The sequence below is a fragment of the Hylaeus volcanicus genome, chromosome 3 (assembly GCF_026283585.1).
Source record: "Hylaeus volcanicus isolate JK05 chromosome 3, UHH_iyHylVolc1.0_haploid, whole genome shotgun sequence".
Classification (NCBI taxonomy): domain Eukaryota; kingdom Metazoa; phylum Arthropoda; class Insecta; order Hymenoptera; family Colletidae; genus Hylaeus; species Hylaeus volcanicus.
This window is the reverse complement of record NC_071978.1, coordinates 16413101-16433935: the sequence shown is the minus strand read 5'-3', so window position 1 is coordinate 16433935 and position 20835 is coordinate 16413101. Positions and strand designations below refer to the sequence as shown.

Below are 20835 nucleotides of genomic sequence, written 5' to 3'. Positions count from 1 at the left end.
CGCTCTATGAATGTTTATGTTGTGAATCTTCTGGAATTCCTAACCTTCAAGTTTTCCTTTTTTGCCTTATTTCTTGGTTTAAAACTATCTATTGTAAATAGTTGTGATATTCTTCGCGAAATTAACAACGATTTGAAGGTTCGTATTTATGCATAAAGTGAACGAATGAAAATATTTGTATATGTACATTGTGTTTGTTACCAATAAATTTAAAATCAATTTTCTTTAATTTATTCGAGATGTAATGAGAAAATCTTTGATTACTAAAGTTAATTTTTAAATTTATTATCAAATAAAAACTTAATAGCCTATCATAAAGGATCGTACTAAACTTATTAATGGTTTCAATTGTAGCATAGATATACGGTTATATATTTAACATTAAAAATAACTGTCTTTTCTATTTCTATTTATTTATATTTCAAATATTTTACATAGCATGTATTTTCCATATACTGTAATAGTTTTCATTAAAATAAAATGTACTAGCATTATTCATTTAGATATGGTTACAGTTCGATAATAAGAGTTTTGTTTTATATTTTTGATCAGATATGTTTCAAGAATGCAATCCAGAAAATTTGGCCCATGGCAAGACATTATGGTTGGAATTGAAGGATTCCTGTGGCAATGTTATACCCAATGGTGATTCAAATGTGATACTGACGGAAGATATCAACAAAGGTATCTGTGACAAAGAACAGAAACAAATCATAGAGAACCAACTCCTATTAAACAATCAATTTTCTAGCTTAAGCATCAATGTGACCGAATGTTCGTTGGATTTAGTTCAACTTAATTTATCTGAAAATAGATTAAGCAATTTACCAAACTCCTTACATCTATTAAAGAAATTGGTGTATTTAAATCTTGATTACAATCAGTTGACTAGTATTCCAGATATCATCTGTGAATTAACTAGTTTAAAAACATTGAAAGCTAGCCACAATCGTATAAAAGATGTTACAAATAATTTAGAGACTTTATCAAATTTGGAAGATCTGGATCTGAGTTTTAACGAGTTAACGAACTTACCAATTTCTTGCGCGAAGTTAAATCATTTAAAAAACTTGTATCTCATGGGCAATAGATTTAACGAAATTCCAAATTGTGTTACAACTGGAATGCACAGTTTGCAAATCTTTAATTTCTCGCAAAACGGGCAGTCAAAGTTAAACACTCCACCAAATAGTGTTAATTTAAACGCTTTCTACGCCGAAAAGAACATTTGTCCATCGTTCCCGACATGGATACTAAGTCCGAAATTTGCAAATCTCGAAATAGTGTCGTTTAATGAAACAACATTTCATAAATACGATCTACCAGAAGAACCATCCACATCGTGCATTAAGAAGTTATCCATGAAGCAGTGCGATCTATCTGAGACGATTGTAGATAAGATAATCGCGCGATTGACGAGTCTCGAAGAACTGATAATCGGAAATGCAAAAACCTTCTCCAGCAATAGTTTCTGGTATATGCCAATCGAATCATTTAAAGAACCATCTTATCTGAAAGTACTCGACGTGAGCAGAACAGGAATAACTGCGATACCGAAAATTATCAGCAATTTTACTAATTTGTCTAGAATTGACTTGAGTTTCAATGATATCAACTGGTTAGCAGAAGAAATTTGTTCATTAAGGAATTTGAGCAGTTTAATCATAGATAGCAACAATTTGGCAATTCTGCCTGAGAACATCGGTGAACTAATATCGTTGAAAGAGTTAAAAGCATCTCATAATAATTTGCACAAGTTGCCTGATAGTATCGTAGCTTTGGCCAACTTACAATATTTTGATCTATATGACAATAAATTCGAAACGATGCCGGAAGAGATAATGAAGCTGCCAAACTTGATAGGAGTGGACCTCGAACAAAACTATTTTCCGACTGACGATTTATTGGTAAGCACGTAAATAAATTGCAGTCTCACAGTTAAAAGCGAGCAAAAATTTGTGAAAGTCATTCTGTCGAATCCTTTGCATACAGTGAGTATCTTTAATATTGATTATGTTAGCTTTTTAATCGGATATTCTTACCCGACCGACCGATTATTGACCTTCCGTTTCTACATATTTTAAACTAAACAGTTTCTTTTAAAAACATTCTCTAATAAAATGAAATTTAACATCAATATGTTTCGTTATCCTGTAAAATTCTGGATTTCGTATCAATCTTTATAGCGCAGGGGTTATTACCGTACAAAATTCGTTTACAATCAACTTCACTCGATATTTCACTCAATAAATGATTCAACCATACAATCTCTTTTACCGCCTCACATGACGCAACATACTCCGCTTCTGTTGTGGATAATGTGGCTATCTTCTAATTTAATCAAATAACTAGTTGTGGATCTCCTTACTGATAGATCACCTACATAGCCGAATCACTATACACATTTATGAACTTTCAATCATTTTCGGACTTAAACACCAATCCATGATTCAGAGTTCCTTTGATGTACCTAAATATTCGCTTTATTTTCGATGTACTTGTTTTGAATCGTTTGCATATTGACTGACTATTCCTACTACATAAAAAAGATCTGATCTTGTTAAGTTCGACAAAAACATTAAACTACCAATCGCTTCACGATTTGGTACATCTAGAGATTCTGGCTCATGTCCTTCAAAACTACTTATATCCTGATTGACGTCCATAGGAATTGATACCGACTTTTACGTCAGTCATGCGAAAACGTTCCAAAATTCGTCTCGCGAACTCGTCTAACTAAAATAAAGTAAAATGTATTTCTTTTCTTTCCTACTTAGAGTCCAGGTCACGTGACTCGCGGTTTTTCTGATATACGTTGTCAAATACAGAAGTGCCAATAACTGTATCATTTAAAATTGATTGTATGTATTTGATGTGCGAATTAGAAGGACAATTATAACATCAAAGGTAATGCTGAAACGATTAATAAGAAATATAGTGATATTGGAACAGAAATTAAAACAGTTAACTGGTTAATAAACAGAATTATTATACATCTATATAACGCCAATCTTTAAACAGAATTATTGTGTCTTTAAAATATGTAAAGAAAAATTCTTACCACTCCACAACTAGCGTCGAATTACTGTATAAAGTATATGCTATAAACTTTATATAGGTGTATAATAATTCTGTTTATTAACCAGTTAACTGTTTTAAGGGGTTAGTCGCAGTCAGGAAAATGGAAACGGACAGTTTTCTTGTGTGTTTTTTTTAAGGTATTAAATAATACTTTTTCTGAATGAAATGTAAGTATATTACAAAGTATGTCTTAAAGAACTATAAAAGAATTTTTGTTTTAAAAAAAGGTTAATTCATTTCGTCATAACAGGCGATGGCGTGAGTGGTCACTTGGTTTGCGGTGAGCAAGATTTCTTCAAACTGGTGCACCTGAAAACAAAACTAAAGGTAGATTTGGAAAATACATTAGACTAACGGGTCTCTGATCGAAAGATTTTTTACTTTCTTGTATACTTTTTTTTTTATCCTGTATTGAATCGCCTAATTTTAGTGAAAAAATTGAAAATCAACTTCAAATGTACGCAATCTTGTTTTAAATTAATTTTTTCCAAAATCCTTCTTTCAGGGACCCGCTAGACTAATCTGTTTTCGAAATCTACCTTTGTTTTTGTTCTCAGGTAAACCAGTGTAGAGAAATCTTGCTCACCGCAAACCTATGTTTTTAAATCATCGTCTACGTCATCGGCTGTTATGACGATATAAATTAAACGTTTCTTAAAACAAAAAATGTTTTTTAGTTCTTTAAAACATGCTTTATAATATACTTAATTGTTACTTATGCAAATTATTATTTAATAACTAAAAAAAAATCACAAAGGACTGCGACTAACCCCTTAATTTCTGTTCCAATATTACTCTATTTCTTTTTAATCGTTTCAGCATTACCTTTGATGTTATAATTGTCCTTCTAATTCGCACATCAAATACATACAATCAATTTTAAATGATACAGTTATTGGCACTTCTGTATTTGACAACGTATATCAGAAAAACCGCGAGTCACGTGACCTGGACTCTAAGTAGGAAAGAAAAGAAATACATTTTACTTTATTTTAGTTAGACGAGTTCGCGAGACGAATTTTGGAACGTTTTCGCATGACTGACGTAAAAGCCGGTATCAATGTTGTTTATATTATAAACAAAAAGGGATATTACTCCGGTTGACCGGTGCCTTCCGGAAGTACAGCCACAAAAAGAAAGAAACAACCTCGTATAGTGTAAGCAATGTTTTTTTGCATTACACATTTTATAGTGTTTCAAAGTATATCATTCTACAAAAATAATTAATAAATAGAATTATTGGCGCTCCATGCATCGTGTCGAATTATATACAGTTTAGTTACGCATATCCACGAAATAGTTGCCAACTCGAGAGGTTGGTTAGATTGAATGTTTTAATCTGATACGTATATTAATTACTTGATCCTTCGTTATTGAGAAATATACAAATCGACAAAGTAATAATTGCGAAGTGTCCAAGTGTTTAAGTTACTCACTGTAATTCAACGGTTGACCTCGCTTATTTTTGGAACGATACAACTGATTTTCTGTATTAATAAATAATATCAATAGTTCAATAGGAGTATTCCTTATGAAAGTATGAGAGATCTTTTGAGGGAACACTGGCACGATCTCAAACTGCCTAGTGGAATTAAAATACAAACAGCCGACGACGAGAGGGAACTTTCATCGCTATCGAGTTCTACTACGAACAGCTCACTGAAGGAAACATACTTATGCGAACTGTAAGATGACCATTTAACCCTTTGCGGTAGTATTTATTCCAAGCATTGTAGTCGTACCGATCCGAATTATTTTTAGGTTGCAACCATTTAGCGAATTATTCTTTAAAAAACGTGTAAATTTTATTCGAACGAGTTTGTTTAAATTGATTTGTTAAGTTATGTATATTTTTTTTTAATGTAAATTCAGAGTTGCATCAACTACTAACGGTTATTAGCGAGTTAACTTATCGTTATCGTTAAATCTTGCTTAATAAATTGAAATGTTTCAGGAAAGTAACAATATTGTTGTTTATCATAGTATTCAATATTTTATATAGATTTGCCTATAGTTTTTCTTTATACGATGTAATAGAGCCTTGCGATGGTGAAACTTCTCATTTCGTTGGTCTTTTGGATTGTAAGTTATAAAATGTGACTTTTAATTTGAACTCTTTATTTAGATTCAGTTAGCTGAATTTAACTTCAATATTATCTAAGAAGTTGCTAACTTTTTGAATTCTTGTTATAATGCTACTACCGTTTGAAGCATTTATATTTACCCGTAATATTTAAAAATGCTTTTACCATTATTACGACTTTTTCAATGAGGACTATTCAGTATTATTTTTAGAAATTACAAACTATTGCATTCTTTATAAATGAAAAATTCTTTATATTTTTTTCCACAACGAAGTTGCCTTAATGTCCTCAGTGTAACGAAATTTATAGTCATAATTAGTCATATAAAAATCAACAGGGACAATGTTACTTTCGTTTTAGACCAGACAGAATAGAAATAACGGATGAGCGTTGGGATACCTCAGAAGATTCAGCTGATGAATTTGATCCTCATGGTAAGATTCAACTAAAGCTGGCAGTTAACACTTTAAACGCAATAAAATTTTAACTGTTGACGATATTTCATTTATCTATATAAGCATGTAGTAAATATACCAGTCATTGAAAGATTATATTGTATGGTTTAGTAGAAACAATATATTATAAAAAAAGAGGAAGAAAGTCATTAGAAACTCATGCTGTATCATTATCGGCGTGGATAAAAGTCCGTATTACGTCAGAAGAATGATAAAAAAAAAGTTAAATCATGCGTTTGAAACGCTATGCTCTGTTTTCAGAATGCAGAGAACCAAAGCAACGTGTTTATTCGCCATTCACGTTTTACAAGCCTTTCCAGCGTGTCTACTGTCCTGGGGAATATCATGAAAAACGGATCCTAACGCGGATTATTCCAATGTTGCGAAATGGAACCCTAGTTTGGTCGACGGACTACGAAGAAGGACAGTTCGAAGATCCCTAAAGTAAATAATCTATATCATATTTAGTAAGTAAATAATCAGTTTTACCATTCCAATTTACCATTTCTACTTGTCAACTGACAAGACACTGGTGTAAATTCATAAAAATTGTGTGTTTCTCTTGTTGTGTCAAATTTAGAAATTATTCGTTCAATGTTAACAATCGTTTAATTGGACTATTTTCGTGTGAATTGTTTTAAATTATCGAGTTCTTTGACGTATTATCGGTAAATAAGATTTATAGAATTACGTCTTTAAAAGTTGTTTATACCGAAGTAATTTTTATTTGGTAGTTGTCTACAGACTACAACATATCGAAATTTCGACCTAATCCAAAATACTCGAAAAAGTATTCGATTTTATATGATCTAACATAAACGAATAAAATACTATGTTTGAAGTAATTGAGAATTCGAAACTTTTAAAGATTCAAAAAAAAAAGGTTGAGTACCAAATATGTTTCTAATACCAAAGCAATATTGTGTATTTAATAAAGAAATATTGTTATCGAGGGTCTTCTTTATATAGAATGAACAACTTTCTAAACATCAAATACCTATCCAAGGTATAATCTTACTCGATTTGAATTTCAAAGTAAATGACAATGCAATATATACAATTTTACACTTAATATAAATTACAAAATGATTTTCATCAAATGGATTCCGATGATGAATGCAACATATTACTCATAAAAATTAAAAAATTGGTAATCTAAATAAAGTAACCAATATTTTTGAATATGTTCACGGTATTCGAACTAAAAATCTTATAATCTTAAAATCTTATGATCTTTTTATTTTTTGATGTTCGTAGTTTATTCTTCAGAATATGATATTTAATTCATGTTTTAGATATCATATTTTCTATTTAATTTGATCAATATATAAATACACAACATATGATTTCTACTGTGATAAGAAATACGGATTTAATAGTAGTATCCACCAACATAGGGAGTATTACAATAAGTGCAACATCATAGTCCGATACTCATATTTTCATTGCCATAATTACAACTATCATTACAACGTCACCTTAACAACTTCCTCGATTATCCGTTACCATTAATGAAATGTGTTCTTAGTTGTCCTATAAAAATGTTATAAACAACGTTCGCTATGACTGGTTTTCTATAATAGAAAACGTTTCTGTGTACGAACGATAAGATAAAATAGGAACAGATAAAGTATATCTTGTAAAATAAAAATAGAAGAATCAATGGAAACTATATGTAATATTATATATTATATATATGTTACAAGATTATATATTATATAAATGTTACAATTTGTGATATTTCATCTGCCGACAAAAGATATTAGCTATAGGTACTATAATACTGAAAAATAAATGTACTACGAGGTGAAAAATCCTTGTATCAATTTACACATTAATATTATATTAACAATAATTTCGACAAAGATTATAAAATGACAGCTTTCAAGTGTATCAATGTTTTACAAAAACATACAATCAATTCGATTAGAGGACAAAAATTTCGAGAAACTATAGTGATCTTAATAAAATATAATATTAGGCAATGATTTTATCGAAGTTATGAATTTATTTCGTATACAATTCGTTCATTTCAATGTGTAATTGACATATTATTTGAAGATCTTTAGCATACTTTATTACCTAAGATTATATTAAACGCCTTGTATTAATACAAAAACATTGCATTTTTTATTTCTTATTGGATATTATTATATTTCCATGCCTCTTCCTTTCCAAGTAGTAATTCATTTACATGTATCCCTGTAACATACGTTTCCATATTTCTCTACTCTCCGCAAATCTTCTTTTCGTCTTTTTTCTTTCTTTCTTTTCGGTTTCAATTTATACAGTCCTCTCTTTTCATTCTCTTTTCTTTCGCGAATCATCTTCTCTAAGTAAATAAAAAGTGTTTTTACTATTAAGTAAACACATGTACGATAACGAGTTAAAGTATTCCAAATTAAATTTATTCGTCTCTATGTATACCTTTAGAGCTTAAATTACACTTGCAGCATGCACATTGTCGATAGTCTCCTTGGGAAATAATTGGATGCTTTTCTCGTTTCTTTGTAACGCATTTCTCTAAAGTTTTCCTTAAGTCGTGGAAAGATGCTGATGTATTATCGATAAAGTACGCACAAGATGCATTACGTCGTTTCAATGACGCTTTTGCAGCAGATTAGTCACGATACTGACAAGAGCAACAAATTAACACTAGACAACATAATCTTATATGTTGTATAATATCCTTTTTCGTTTTGTTACGTTATTTTATTTTGTATTCCGTCGTCTTATGTAGTTTTATGTTGTGTTGTGTGGTGTTACGTTGCAACACATTGTGTTTGTTATGTCTACTGACTATCAACCCAGTAAATTTGACTGGTGTTTGTCGAGCTTATTTTCAAAAGTATTCAATTACTAACGATGCTTTTGCTACAATTTTCAATTTCCCTGTAATTTTAAAGATACAGGGTGGCTCATTATAATCTTTCCACGCGATTATCTCGCAAAATATTCATCATTTGAAAAAAATATTTAAACGAAACATGCTCTATCTAAAGGGGGACATTCAATGGTGTACATTGTCTTTTTCTCGGTGGAGGCGCCTCCGAGATTTGAAGGTCACTTTTGTTTTTTTTAAATGGACACGTAGTTTTTTCACGCTAGACACATAGCTTATCTCAAGACGAATTCCTTGGCCTATATTATGTTGACCTTGAAATGTCATTCAAAGGCATTTCCATGGCTTAAAGTTTTCTTCTTCACTGCACGTCCAGCGTATCATGATCTACGGTGTCAAGAATCCTTCGACGACATTATTTTCACCCGTATCACATTTCTTTACATCAAGCATTACGTGACGCCAATTATGATGCCAGATTGAGATTTTGTCAATGGTCTCAGCGTAGGATAATGTGTGATCCTTTATTTTTCTCCTATGTGCTATGTTCGGACGAAGCAACTTTCAAAAACACGGGAGAAATGAATCGTCACAATTTCCACTATTGGTGTGATAAAAACCCTCACTGCCATCGAGCAATTGAACATCAGCGTCAATGGTCTCTAAATGTTTGGTGTGACATTATTGGTGGCTATTTAGTGGATTCATATTTTTTTATGATACACTAACTGGAGAACAATACAATAATTTTCTTCGTAGTGAGTTGCAAATCCTTTTAGAAGACATTCCACTGGCCACCAGAAGAAGAAAACTTTAAGCCATGGAAATGTCCTTGAATGACATTTCAAGGTCAATATAATATAGGTCAAGGAATTCGTCTTGAGATAAGTTATGTGTCTAGCGTGAAGAAAAACTACATTTCCATTTAAAAAAACCAAGGTGACCTTCAAATCTCGGAGGCGCCTCCACCTAGAAAAAAACAGTGTACACCATTGAATGTCCCCCTTCAGATAGAGCATGTTTCGTTTAAACATTTTTTTCGAATGATGAATATTTTGCGAGATAATCACGTGGAAAAATTATAATGACCCTGTATATACAGGGTATCTCATCCTTTATCGAATTATATACATATTAAGAGAAAACCCCGACCAATCAGAGCGCGCGTAGACCGTTGGAGCGGACGCGGTAGCGATGGCTACGCGCTGACGGTCGCGCTTGTACGCGAACAAGTGACTCGACGTGCATCGAAGGACATTGACGCTGCCGCCTAGCGCGTAGCCTTCGCTACCGCGGCCGCTCGAACGGTCTACGCGCGCTCTGATTGGTCGGGGTTTTCTCTTAATATCTCCTTAACGAAGCCCCATCCGACATTTTTGCAAAGGAAATTGTTGTTCAGAATCGTCTCAGCTACCCCCCATTTCCGGCTCCTCCCCGACTTTTGGGACACCCTGTATAGTTGAGTGTTTAACAGATATGAATCGCCCTCTGTAGTTCTAGTGTTAATGTAATAATGGTATAAACATATTGGATGATTCGTGGAAAGGCTTTCGTGATGCATCTTGCTAGTTTCTATATCCTATCGTACCAGTATTCTTCCTTTTTACGCACTTCCTATCCCGATTTTCCTGGTCCTTCTCCCGTTTTTTGTCCTGAGAACATTTTTGAAGAAAACTGAACCGTTGTCTCTTCTTTCGTTTCCTGTCTTTCAGTTTTTGCACGCAAACCGAATTCACGTGTTTATTGGGAACATCAGAAAGAATTTGATAATTTCTACTACACGTGGCACATTTTCCCGTACATCCAACCTCGACATCCGAACAGGAGCAGAAAGGTTCATCGTTCCATTCGATGTGATCGGTAAGAGTGTCCTTGTCCTCTTTATCTGGAAACCAACTGTACCTGAATATAGAAGATACAAATCGGAAGTAAGTCATTTTAGAATTGACGGAAACCGAATTATATTCAAACATGAACGCAATGATCGAATTCACTATAATCATTTGCAATTAAGTATCAAAGCTAATTATAGGTGAATACCACTAATGTAATAATTACTTTTTTTAAATCGTTTATACGTTGGAATTTTCTTGAAATTAGTTCTAAGGGAATGCATCCCTTATATGAATTAATAACACGTAATTTCTTAACTGCATACTAATTAATTTATTTTTAATAATATCAACGCACAATCTTGTGAGTGTAAAATAATAATAATGAAAATCACTTTTTCGCAATCGTAACACATGTCTTAGGAGAATGAATATTTATTTATGAATATTTTTTTCAAGTATGTAGCATACTTATGTGTAACTAATTTTGTTATGTCTTTTTTTTTATATCGATTTAACATCCATAGTGAAACAAGCCAACAAATATTTACACCACTATATGGAATAGCTTATTGAAATGATTTCAGAATGCGTGATTAAACACTAAGCTCTATTTGCTTATGATGACTTTTATTTACTTAAACAACTGTGTCCAGAATATTTTGATTATGAGAATATCGACACAGTAGCTCGAGAGCGTAAAATAATAATAAAAACCACTATCAGCCTCAACAGCAAAAGGAGCTTAATATTTAGTTACTCACTTTATATATATTCATAAGGGCTTTTTAATATTATTTGTACTTATAAAAATATTCACTTTTCAATATATAATTAAACCTATACGATAAGATACAAAAATTGTACGTAAAATTTTATAAATTGGATTTTAATTTTAATTGTAAGCAATTTTTATCATTTATATCCACTGTCAATTTCAGGTCTCTTTTTATAATATGTACAGCTAAAAGAAACACAAAGTGACTAAACTTTGTTGGAAATTAATTTAAATCGTCTATTGTAGAGAAATACACCAACCATGAAAAAACTAACGTTATAACTACATAACGAAATTATCAATTTTGTTTCTTAACCTATTAAAAACTAAATACATTTAAAATACTTTGAAACTCTCATGTTTGTAAATTACGTTTAGTTTGTCTATGATAATTACTTGAATCGCGTACCACGGGTCTTGGAAAGATTTCGTCTATGAAGGAAGTAGGCTGCCACGAGACAAAGAACAATGAAAAATAGAACAACCACGATTGACCCATAAATTGATCGGTGCTCTTCAAGGTAACCCTTCTTCGACTGCGATTTATTTTCTTTCTTTTTCAGTTCGCGAACCTTATGACTGAAATGTTTTAAAATTGGCCCAGTGTTACTATATCCCTGTTTAATATTTTAGTATGTCTTTTTCTTTTAAAGCATTCTACTTTAAGTAATAATTAGGTACATGTAAAATTGTTAGTATTTACGATATTAAACTCTGTGATATTAGGAAAATAAATACATTTCACTATGATTTATTTAAAAGCAATCGTATGTATACGCTACACGCATAATTCAATTTTTTTTAATTGAATATAAGAAGATGAATTAAATTTTTTCTTAGACTCATGCTTACAATTGTTAGAAATAAAAGAATATAATAAGTGTGTATTTAATATGGAATTACAAGTGTTAAAATGCTTTGATGCATCGTTCATAGCAGCTATAAATAATTCTAAAATGTTTGTAACAAGGGAATATCGTAGATTAGATACAAAATCTAATCTACGATAAGAGTAATGTTTTTAACACCACAGTCAAAGTACAAGATAGACTAATTGTAAGCATCCAAAGGAAGAACGTATTATGCGGCTTACGCGGCTCGATAAATTCCTTCTGATTTTTATACAAAATGCAATCGTATCGACTTAGAATAAAATAGCAAACTTTCTTCGTACTGATGGTATCAGTAGCGTCAACCAATTAAATGAGGTTGCGCCATCTTCGATGAAGTTTTATTATCAAATTCTGTATGTGGAATTCAGTTTCGTCCATCAATTGTTTTACCACAAATATAAAACCGACCCAACCTTTGTAACACTCGTCGAGAAGTCACGATGGAACAAAGAGCAAATATCAAATTTTATGCGAAACTGGACAAAAATGTTTATAGAAACATTAATAACGTTACAAGAGGCTTATGGGGACAAAGGAATATCGTATACATTAGTTTACGAGTGGGTCATGAAGTTTAGAGACGACAGAATATCGCTAGTTAATGACGAGAGCAGCGGGAAGCCTTCGTACAGTCGAACGGACGAAATCTTTGAAAAGATTCGTAATCTGTTCGAACAGGACCATTGTATGTCTGTGAGATTTGTCAAAGATATCACTGGAATTAGTAAATCACAAATGTATCAAATTTTGACCGATAGTTTGAAGTTGTGAAAAGTCTGTGCGCGATTTATTCTCCATTCTTTAAACGACAATCAAAATCGAGTCTGACGTGAGTTCTGTACTCAAAAGATCATTTCTGTAACTGATAATGATTCGAACTTCTTGAAAACCATTGTATTATGTAATGAAATATGGTGTTTCGTATTTGTTTTGTTTTTCGGTATTTAATTTGAATTTTTGGAGTTTGAAGACCGTAGTAAAAATTGTATTTCTTCAGATGAAATGTATTTCGACTAATATATATTTAAATGTATAATTATTACTATACAGAGTGAGTTTTGATGAAAGTTCAGAAACTTTTTGGGCAGACCGTGTACATTCAGAACATGTTGGAACGATTATTTTCAAATATATTCACCGTCTACTTTAGTACTTTCAGTTTGCTTATCAGAAAAAAAATGTTCTCGAAAAAGTTATTTAATATGTTTCTGGAAATTCTTACGCGCTGTGTCCCGTTGCTGCAACCATTGCTCTATGAATCTCTTTATGCGACGTCGCGGAAGTGTGTCTTTGATGCCCTCTTTTCTTCTTTTCCTTCTTTCCTTTTGCCGATGAATGCTTGCTATTCCCAGGGCTATGCCTCCTTGACACTTTGTGTCCTGGAAATTCTAACGTATCGGCTATATCGTAATCCTCCCTATCGAGGAATTTAATCGATCTGCGATTTTCTCTCACATACTTTGCCAGGTCAGGTCGTCCTAACCATCTCAGCGTCATCTCCATTGCTGAACGTCCTCCGAATTTTGGACCTTCTATGACGAAATATGGATTTTACATTTTTACTGCTCCATAACTATTCGTCCAAACCTGCTTTCATTTCATTCACAAGAAAAACGTTTACACATTTAAGACACCCCGTTTTTGTGTTAGGTACAATTCTTTCAATTAAAGTGTATTTTACTTCACATGGGAGGAATATCTCAAGTAGTGGAGTAACCATTGTCATATAAACTTTTTTGAAATTATGAAAATTAGAGAAAATTTTGAAAAGAGAATCTACGTTTTAGTAACGACACTTTTTTAAGTTCCAAACCCTCTATCGTACTATAAATTGAAAAAAACATATTGCGAAAAAACTAAACACTGAACTATGGTACAAGGAAATGTGTATATAAAAATATGGTAAGATGGTCATGAAACACTTGTTAAAAAAGTTGTGCTGCAAATATTATAATATTATAAATATAATGTTGATATATGTATGTATGTATATATATGTATCAATATGTTATATTATTCAATTATATATATCAATATATATTGATTTATATACTACTTTATTTACTATGTGTTTATATAAAATATATTGTTATACATGATATATAATTAAATAAATAAATATTTAATGGCAATAATTACTGGTTCTTATATCACTTTATACATTAAATAATTTTCGTTTACAATAAATAATTACTAAAAGAATGAAATATTACGTCAAAAACATTTGTGATGTATCATTGATATGTCAGACTTTATTATCTAAAATACATAATTTAATTTAAAAAATGATATTTTATATCGTTTTATATACATAGATAAGGTATTTCATTCAGAAACATTTAATGAATGACTAAAATAATGATGTAACTGTGTCCTATTTTCTAATTATTTCCTAATTGTTTTACTTGGAAAGTCATTGTTCCATTCTTCGAGGTTAACGAGACATTCGTTCGGAGTAGCCGACAAACGAGTTAAATCTCCATTTAACACTCTATATTTCTTCTCTTCGCGTTCTTCTCCCGATGGAGACAATTCATACACAGCTTTTACGAGCTGCAAACATTCCAAAGGATTTAATTTCTGGGACAGATGCACAAGCTCGGTCTCCTTGAGGTTAACGATACATCGAACGAGCGATTTTTCCTTGAACAGAAAGTTTTATTTTCTTTCTACTACCGTTATTAATGAACAAAATGAAATATTTTTATTTCTGTGAGAATTTCAGTGTGGGTATTCTTGCTTGCGAAATTAACGAGTAATGAAATATTTCTTGCATGGTTAGATATTTTGTGTTTGAGAATGAATATTCTTGTTTCTGATATTTATGAAAAATTGATTTATTTTTTGTTGGTCTGAATATTTCACGATGCATGAATCGCGTGGAAATTTCTCAAGTGTTCAACGCGTTAAACCACGTGGAATGTGACATTGTGCATTAGAAAAATCACTTGATTATCTTCGCATTGCTTTATCAGTAGATTATCAATGCGTTACGTCTAGTATAATATTAATCTTTCTAAATATAATCGAAGGTCAAAAATAACTCTTATGGGCTCACCTTGTTTTCTGCAAAAACGACAATCAAAATGTAAAGCGTGCGTACAAATGTCATTATAAAACGAACGTGCGTAAAATTTGTATCTCTGTCAAAAGAGTAATTCGTTTGACAGATTTACAACTGACAGTCGTTGCAACTCTATCGATTATCAAATTATCATTTCCTTGATATCAAGAATTCTGCAAAATAAATGTTTTGAAAAATTAAGAAAGAAGAATTTTCCTTTGTGATTCAAGCCATTTATTAATATTTGAATATAAAAACGTTTTCATACTGTTTCGATACATTTCTATTCGAATATTAATAAATTGCTTGAATCAATAACAAAAAATGACCTATCTGTTTAAAAATCATCTCTCAAACATCATTTTATATATGAATTGTTCTGATAAGTTGTTTAACGTCTGAATATATATTCACGCCACAAGTTCCCATAAAATACAGAAGTTTGGTAAAGTCTATATAGTATCGATCAACTATGAAGTTGGACATAACTGTTTCATAAAAGTATTTTAGCATATCGTATCCTCTCTGTGATGCTATTTACATGTTGTTAATAAACTTAAAAGTGTTGAACACTAACTTTAAAACATAGCTACGTCGAACTGTGTATACGTTACGTTGTTAAAAAAAACTTTATGCTTGAGGTATAGTTTCATTCATTATTTTAAGAAATCCATTACCCCCAGTTCCTCAATTATTCTTTTTCTGTATCCTTTTGTTGACTTAACCAATCAATTACATTTATTGCAGAAGTTCGATAAGACTTTACAAACGTAAAAGCGTATTACTAGCTGCATTCGTATCAAGTCGATTCCAGAATTTATGGATTCATGGAATCAACAAACAATGCAACGAACTAGAATGTGAAATTTGTTTGGGGCCCTCGATGAACTTAAGAAACATTCCTAAAAATGCACCGTTTTTTCTTCTGCTTTACTGTGCCTCTTCTTTGTCGCAGGTACACTTACTTTCAGATTCAATTTTCTATGTATCTTCTCGTGCAAAAATAATTGAAATGAATCGCACAATCGCTACGACGAGAAATAAACATTTTCAATTGAGGTTAACGAACGAGTTTTTATTGAAAACATTAACTTTAAAGACACAACGGATGAATGTAACTACGTTTTAATTTTCATCATGCATTATTATACATTTTATTTGATTCGCAAAGATTATTGCCGAAGTCGATGTGCCAGAACTCCAGCTATTAGCATCGAACTTAAAACCGGAAGAGTGTGTAAGACTTGTCTCTTTAGATTCACAGTGTAAGTTGATCATACGTATGAATTATTTTACGACGAAACGTAAAAAGAGAGTGGAAACAGTTTTGTGTTTCCAATAAAGTTCTCTGAAATGCTAAACAAATTTTTTTCTTCGTAATTTTTCTAATAAATTAAGATTTTATTTCAAGGTTTTATCTTCACTGATAAATAAACATGTAACAATATTTTTGTATCCCATGATTTGATGTTCGAATATATATACAATATTAAAATTATCTTCACTTAAAGAATGAACTATCAACGATCTGTATGTATTTGTATCTTTTGAATTAATATTTCAATATGTAATATAAAAATTGTTATTATAAAATTGTTTTAATCCAAACGATGAACTGTAGACGACTTATGTATTTTTGTATACTATTACGAAACTTTAATATGCTAAATGTCGAAAGTTTCTCAAACGTTAAAAGAAACTTTCCAAAAAACAAATAATTAACTGTATAAATTATCTTAATACAACGATTTGTAACGTAATTTTTGCAGCATCGCTGTCAGATGCACAAATACAGAAACTAGCCGAAGAACAGAGCTGCTTTCGAAGATTGGTGAAATGGATCTGTCAGTTAAGAACAGTTACGAGAAACACGTATCCAATTTTAAACGATCTTCTTGAACGCATCGGAAGAAAGGACTTAATTGCGTGTCTCTCCGAATTGAACATGAAAAGTTCGAAGGCATCGAAAGTGGCTCGCGACGTTCAATCTGCCGAAGATTCAGAGTAAGTTCTCTGTATTCCACGATATTTAATAAAGAGTTTTTCGATAAGAACGATATGATATTAAAATTAAGTAAAGCAACAACAAATCAAGATAAACCGAATTTTTTTTATTTTAAATGCATGACCATTTTGTGTGCAATTTGACATCAATTGAATGCCCACCTCGTCTTTATTTACAGGAATATATAAACTCAATTTTCAATCACTTCGTTCAATACAAGTGATGTGCATAATTATAGGTTTTCAAATAAATACTTAATTTCTTAATGAAAAAAAGTCAAAATCTAAATCAAAGGTGCTTATGCACACTAATGTGTATCGATTCTAACTTTACGAATACATTGCTCGATATTTATCCTTAATTTATCCAGTGGTCATGGTTTGTTGGCGTAGACAATTGATTTCAAATAATCTTACAAAAACAAGAAAGTAATCTAATAGAGCCAAATCACAGACACATCTTGGAAACTAAGTAACAACTGCATTGTTTGAAACTATCGATGCACTAAATGTTTGCTCGAATAAGACAATAGTAACTCCAGCATTGTGACATGTGGCACCGTCTTGATGAAACTCCATATCGTCTAAATTATCTTCATCCAATTTTGGACACAAACAATTTATTACCGTCAAATGGAATTGCTTAACGCAATTTTTCACACATTTTGATATCCACAATTTTGCTCTGGAGAGACCAAAATTAGGTGTTCTGAATTACCCCACCAACAGGCATCAGACATTTATTTTGTTTAGTATAGCAAAGATATGATTATTTAAAAGAATTTGAATGGCCTTCTAAAGCGTTACTTTAGAATAATTTGCATAGGTCCTTCGTTAAGATCATTTTGTACGTTCCCGATATAATTTATTAAGTAAATTTACCAAAAAAAAATTGAATAACAACGGTGATTTGAAACACATGTTTGAGAAGGCATCGATAAAATAACCTCGGAACATTAATATATTGCAAGAATTCTATATAATTGTACAAAAGCTCATTGTCGGTGTTGCAAGTACCCAACACATGCAACACAGAGCAAAAACAAATATTTCGCATAAAAGTAATAACCTATATTAAATGATCAAAATATCCTTTTTTTAGGGACATAATGTAAATTCATAATATCATATGCAAAAAAATTATGTGTAATCATTTTAGTATACACATGCAGGTATCTATGTATGTTCGCTGAATCTTTTTCTCTAATGAGAAGAAAAAACTTACAATAGTAGCTTGGAAATAACCAAATTTTCTTCATTGCTGTTTACTAATGTTACAGAAAATAAATTATGATGATATTTACTCTCTAACGTCAACGAAGAAAATAGCAAAAATAAAAAATCGAATAAACAACAAAAGGCTGCAAGTTATTCCGTTATTCCAATTCACTCCATTTGACAGCAGCATAAAATTAAAGATAGAGAATATATGTATAGAAAATATAACAAAAATATATATTTCTTTTATTTTTAACTCAAATGTCAATAAAGTGATTAATTATGTTATTAACTATAACTATAACTATATCTATATCTTGTACAAAAGAAATGTTACTATACATTTTACTGTCTCAGAGAGGATCCAATAACCACAACGATATCAGCACAACCGGGCAAAGGGAAGGATACTACCGTTAGCACGTCAAGCACTAAAAGCTCCAACCAAACAATTGACAGACTCAGTGGTAATGAAACCTCATACTCATTAATTCCATGATAATTCCATTTTAATCGTCCGTGTATTTCGATTAATTGCAGGATATACCATCAAGGTATCGATAAAAACTGGAGGGATCGTTCTGATCTCGACTATACTTTTAACTTGTTGTTGCACTTTATTTATAAGACACAGGATAGCGAATGTATTCAATAGAATATTTGGGAGAAGTAAGAAGACGAAATCAAAGAAAAAGGGGTGATTATAACATCAGCATTTCTTTTCCCAAATTAATAAACCGTATGAATAAAAAGCATAAATTAATATGTATTTTATATATTTCATAAATTTTCAACATTTATGAATGAATGCTTTAGTATGCTTATTTTTATTCACATGGTTCGATAATCATTTGACGATGTCTAGAATAGTACAGAATTATTAATCAGTAAAATCATTTTTCAATCAGTAAATATATAGCAATCGACACGGATGAACCGGGCTATTATGTTCGAAAAGCACGGCCAAAGAGGAAACGGGAGCCGTCTTACGAACTGGTGGACATGGGTACACAAAACACCATAGCCGTAGTACCCAAAGAACCCGAAGAACCACCGCCGACGGGTTGTTACAAGTGCTACAAGAAGAAAAGAAAGAAAAGGCCGTACAGATGAAACGTGTAAATTAACGAATGATTGCATAAAGTTTTTATTAAACGTTCTTCGTGTTTGTACTAAAGTGTGATTGTTGTAACGAACGAGCGCACCACTGAAGTTTATCAACAACTAATTAATCACAGAGGAACAACTTTTACTTGTCGCATACAATAAATAATTTTACCGTATAAAACATAGATAAGTTTTTTTGGCTCTTATTGTCAGGCAGGAAATTATTCAGTGCCGTATATTCTTATTAAAAAATATTTAAATATTTAATTTCATATAAATTGAAATAAAATGTTGAGATATTTTAACGACATAAACATATATTCTATTTACAATATCTTGTATTATTTAACAAGTGTCAAAAACGTGGGGATTAATATTTCACTATGACACTAATTGTAAGTATTAAATATAATTCGACAATAACTGCGAAGCATAACTATAGCACCACCCATATTTAGATATGTTTCAGACTTTTTACTCGGTACGAAATAAATAAAAATATGCGATTAAAAGCAACTTCAGAGAAATTAACGTAAATGACATTATTTATCATATCTTTCAGCTCATATAATTGATCTTGAAAGCGAAGGAAATAACTATCTTATAAACTTATTGCAGCAAGTAGACTATTTTTTTTTAGCTCACATTCGACTTCTTGCTTATTAATTAAAAGAGTTAAGGTTAAAGAAACAGAAGTCAGTTCTTTTGTTTCGAGATCGTGAAATGGTATCGTTCTAACATTTGCGATGAAAATATTATTAATAGAATGGTCCACATGTCTGTGTTTTATCGTCCTTCTATCCCAATACAAAGTGCTTAGTACCATAGATGTTAACTTGAGCGAACTGGAATATTTAGCTGCACGTCTGAATCCATTCGAGTGTCGACGCCTGATTGCTGCTCTTCATTACACGAGTTACGAATTGCCGAAGAGTTTAGCAGCAGCTGGTAAATAAACGATCAATTAAACGAAATAAATCCTTTATAGTGTGGCTATTCAGAAGCTCAATAAATTCAATCCCAATTTTGTTTAGAATATTTTGTAAGAATTTCTCTTGGTAAGTAATCTATCCTTTCGTCTTGAACTATCGCATGATCCCTCCGAAAATATATAGTCCCGTTAAAAAACGAAACTTCACCATCGTATCTTTTAAATTAATAATATAAAAAAAATTTCATTTACGCCACAATATAGAGCCCATTGTATCCTCCAATTCACATACAAACAATTTTTTCGTATCATCAATAGTTATTGAAATATGCGTCTGTCACACTTTAGCGTGGTCACCCTGTATATGGTCACGCCCGTTTGCCAATTGTAGGAAATATCCGGGTACTAATTTTTAAACTCTTTTACGACTTTATTACTTTTCTTTATTTCGCACTTGCCTCGTTCGCTTCTCCTTACATTCTAACACTCGTCCTCACATTCTCTCTCTCTCTCTCTCTCTCTCTCTCTCTCTCTCTCTCTCTCTCT

At 31.6% G+C, this 20835-nt stretch overlaps 3 protein-coding genes across 3 annotated transcripts in view; 2 read left to right on the top strand and 1 right to left on the bottom strand.

The window, feature by feature from the left end:
• On the top strand, window positions 1-11193 carry LOC128874456 (leucine-rich repeat protein soc-2 homolog). The gene is made up of 6 exons (XM_054119258.1): window positions 1-138; window positions 553-1907; window positions 4594-4766; window positions 5526-5599; window positions 5882-6064; window positions 10175-11193. Exons 2-5 carry the CDS (start codon window positions 555-557, stop codon window positions 6061-6063), a joined length of 1782 nt encoding a protein of 593 aa, XP_053975233.1. The 5' UTR covers window positions 1-138; window positions 553-554; the 3' UTR covers window position 6064; window positions 10175-11193.
• LOC128873596 (uncharacterized) lies at window positions 6072-15108 on the bottom strand. Its single transcript, XM_054117287.1, has 7 exons — window positions 15024-15108; window positions 14371-14608; window positions 13188-13497; window positions 11469-11702; window positions 10051-10364; window positions 8048-8242; window positions 6072-7952 (listed from the first exon to the last, which is right to left on the bottom strand). Exons 1-7 carry the CDS (start codon window positions 15075-15077, stop codon window positions 7807-7809), a joined length of 1491 nt encoding a protein of 496 aa, XP_053973262.1. The 5' UTR covers window positions 15078-15108; the 3' UTR covers window positions 6072-7806.
• Window positions 15109-15859: 751 nt separating this feature from the next.
• The window catches only part of LOC128873595 (uncharacterized), a 5694-nt gene continuing 718 nt past the window's right edge, over window positions 15860-20835 (top strand). The window contains exons 1-5 of the mRNA XM_054117286.1: window positions 15860-15984; window positions 16799-17033; window positions 18609-18718; window positions 18792-18948; window positions 19160-20306. Of these exons, the coding sequence (XP_053973261.1) occupies window positions 20105-20306 (202 nt within the window). The 5' untranslated portion in view covers window positions 15860-15984; window positions 16799-17033; window positions 18609-18718; window positions 18792-18948; window positions 19160-20104. The remainder of the gene's footprint in view (window positions 15985-16798; window positions 17034-18608; window positions 18719-18791; window positions 18949-19159; window positions 20307-20835) is intronic.

Coding starts and splice junctions, on each gene's coding strand:
- LOC128874456 (XM_054119258.1), top strand. CDS start 555: ATGTTTCAAGAATGCAATCCAGAAAATTTGGCCCATGGCAAGACATTA. Junction 1,908..4,593: donor TTCCGACTGACGATTTATTG/GTAAGCACGTAA, acceptor TAATATCAATAG/TTCAATAGGAGTATTCCTTA. Junction 5,600..5,881: donor TGATGAATTTGATCCTCATG/GTAAGATTCAAC, acceptor CTCTGTTTTCAG/AATGCAGAGAACCAAAGCAA.
- LOC128873596 (XM_054117287.1), bottom strand. CDS start 15,077: ATGACATTTGTACGCACGCTTTACATTTTGATTGTCGTTTTTGCAGAA. Junction 11,703..13,187: donor GCAGCAACGGGACACAGCGC/GTAAGAATTTCC, acceptor AAAGACATACTA/AAATATTAAACAGGGATATA. Junction 10,365..11,468: donor ACCCGTGGTACGCGATTCAA/GTAATTATCATA, acceptor TTCTATATTCAG/GTACAGTTGGTTTCCAGATA.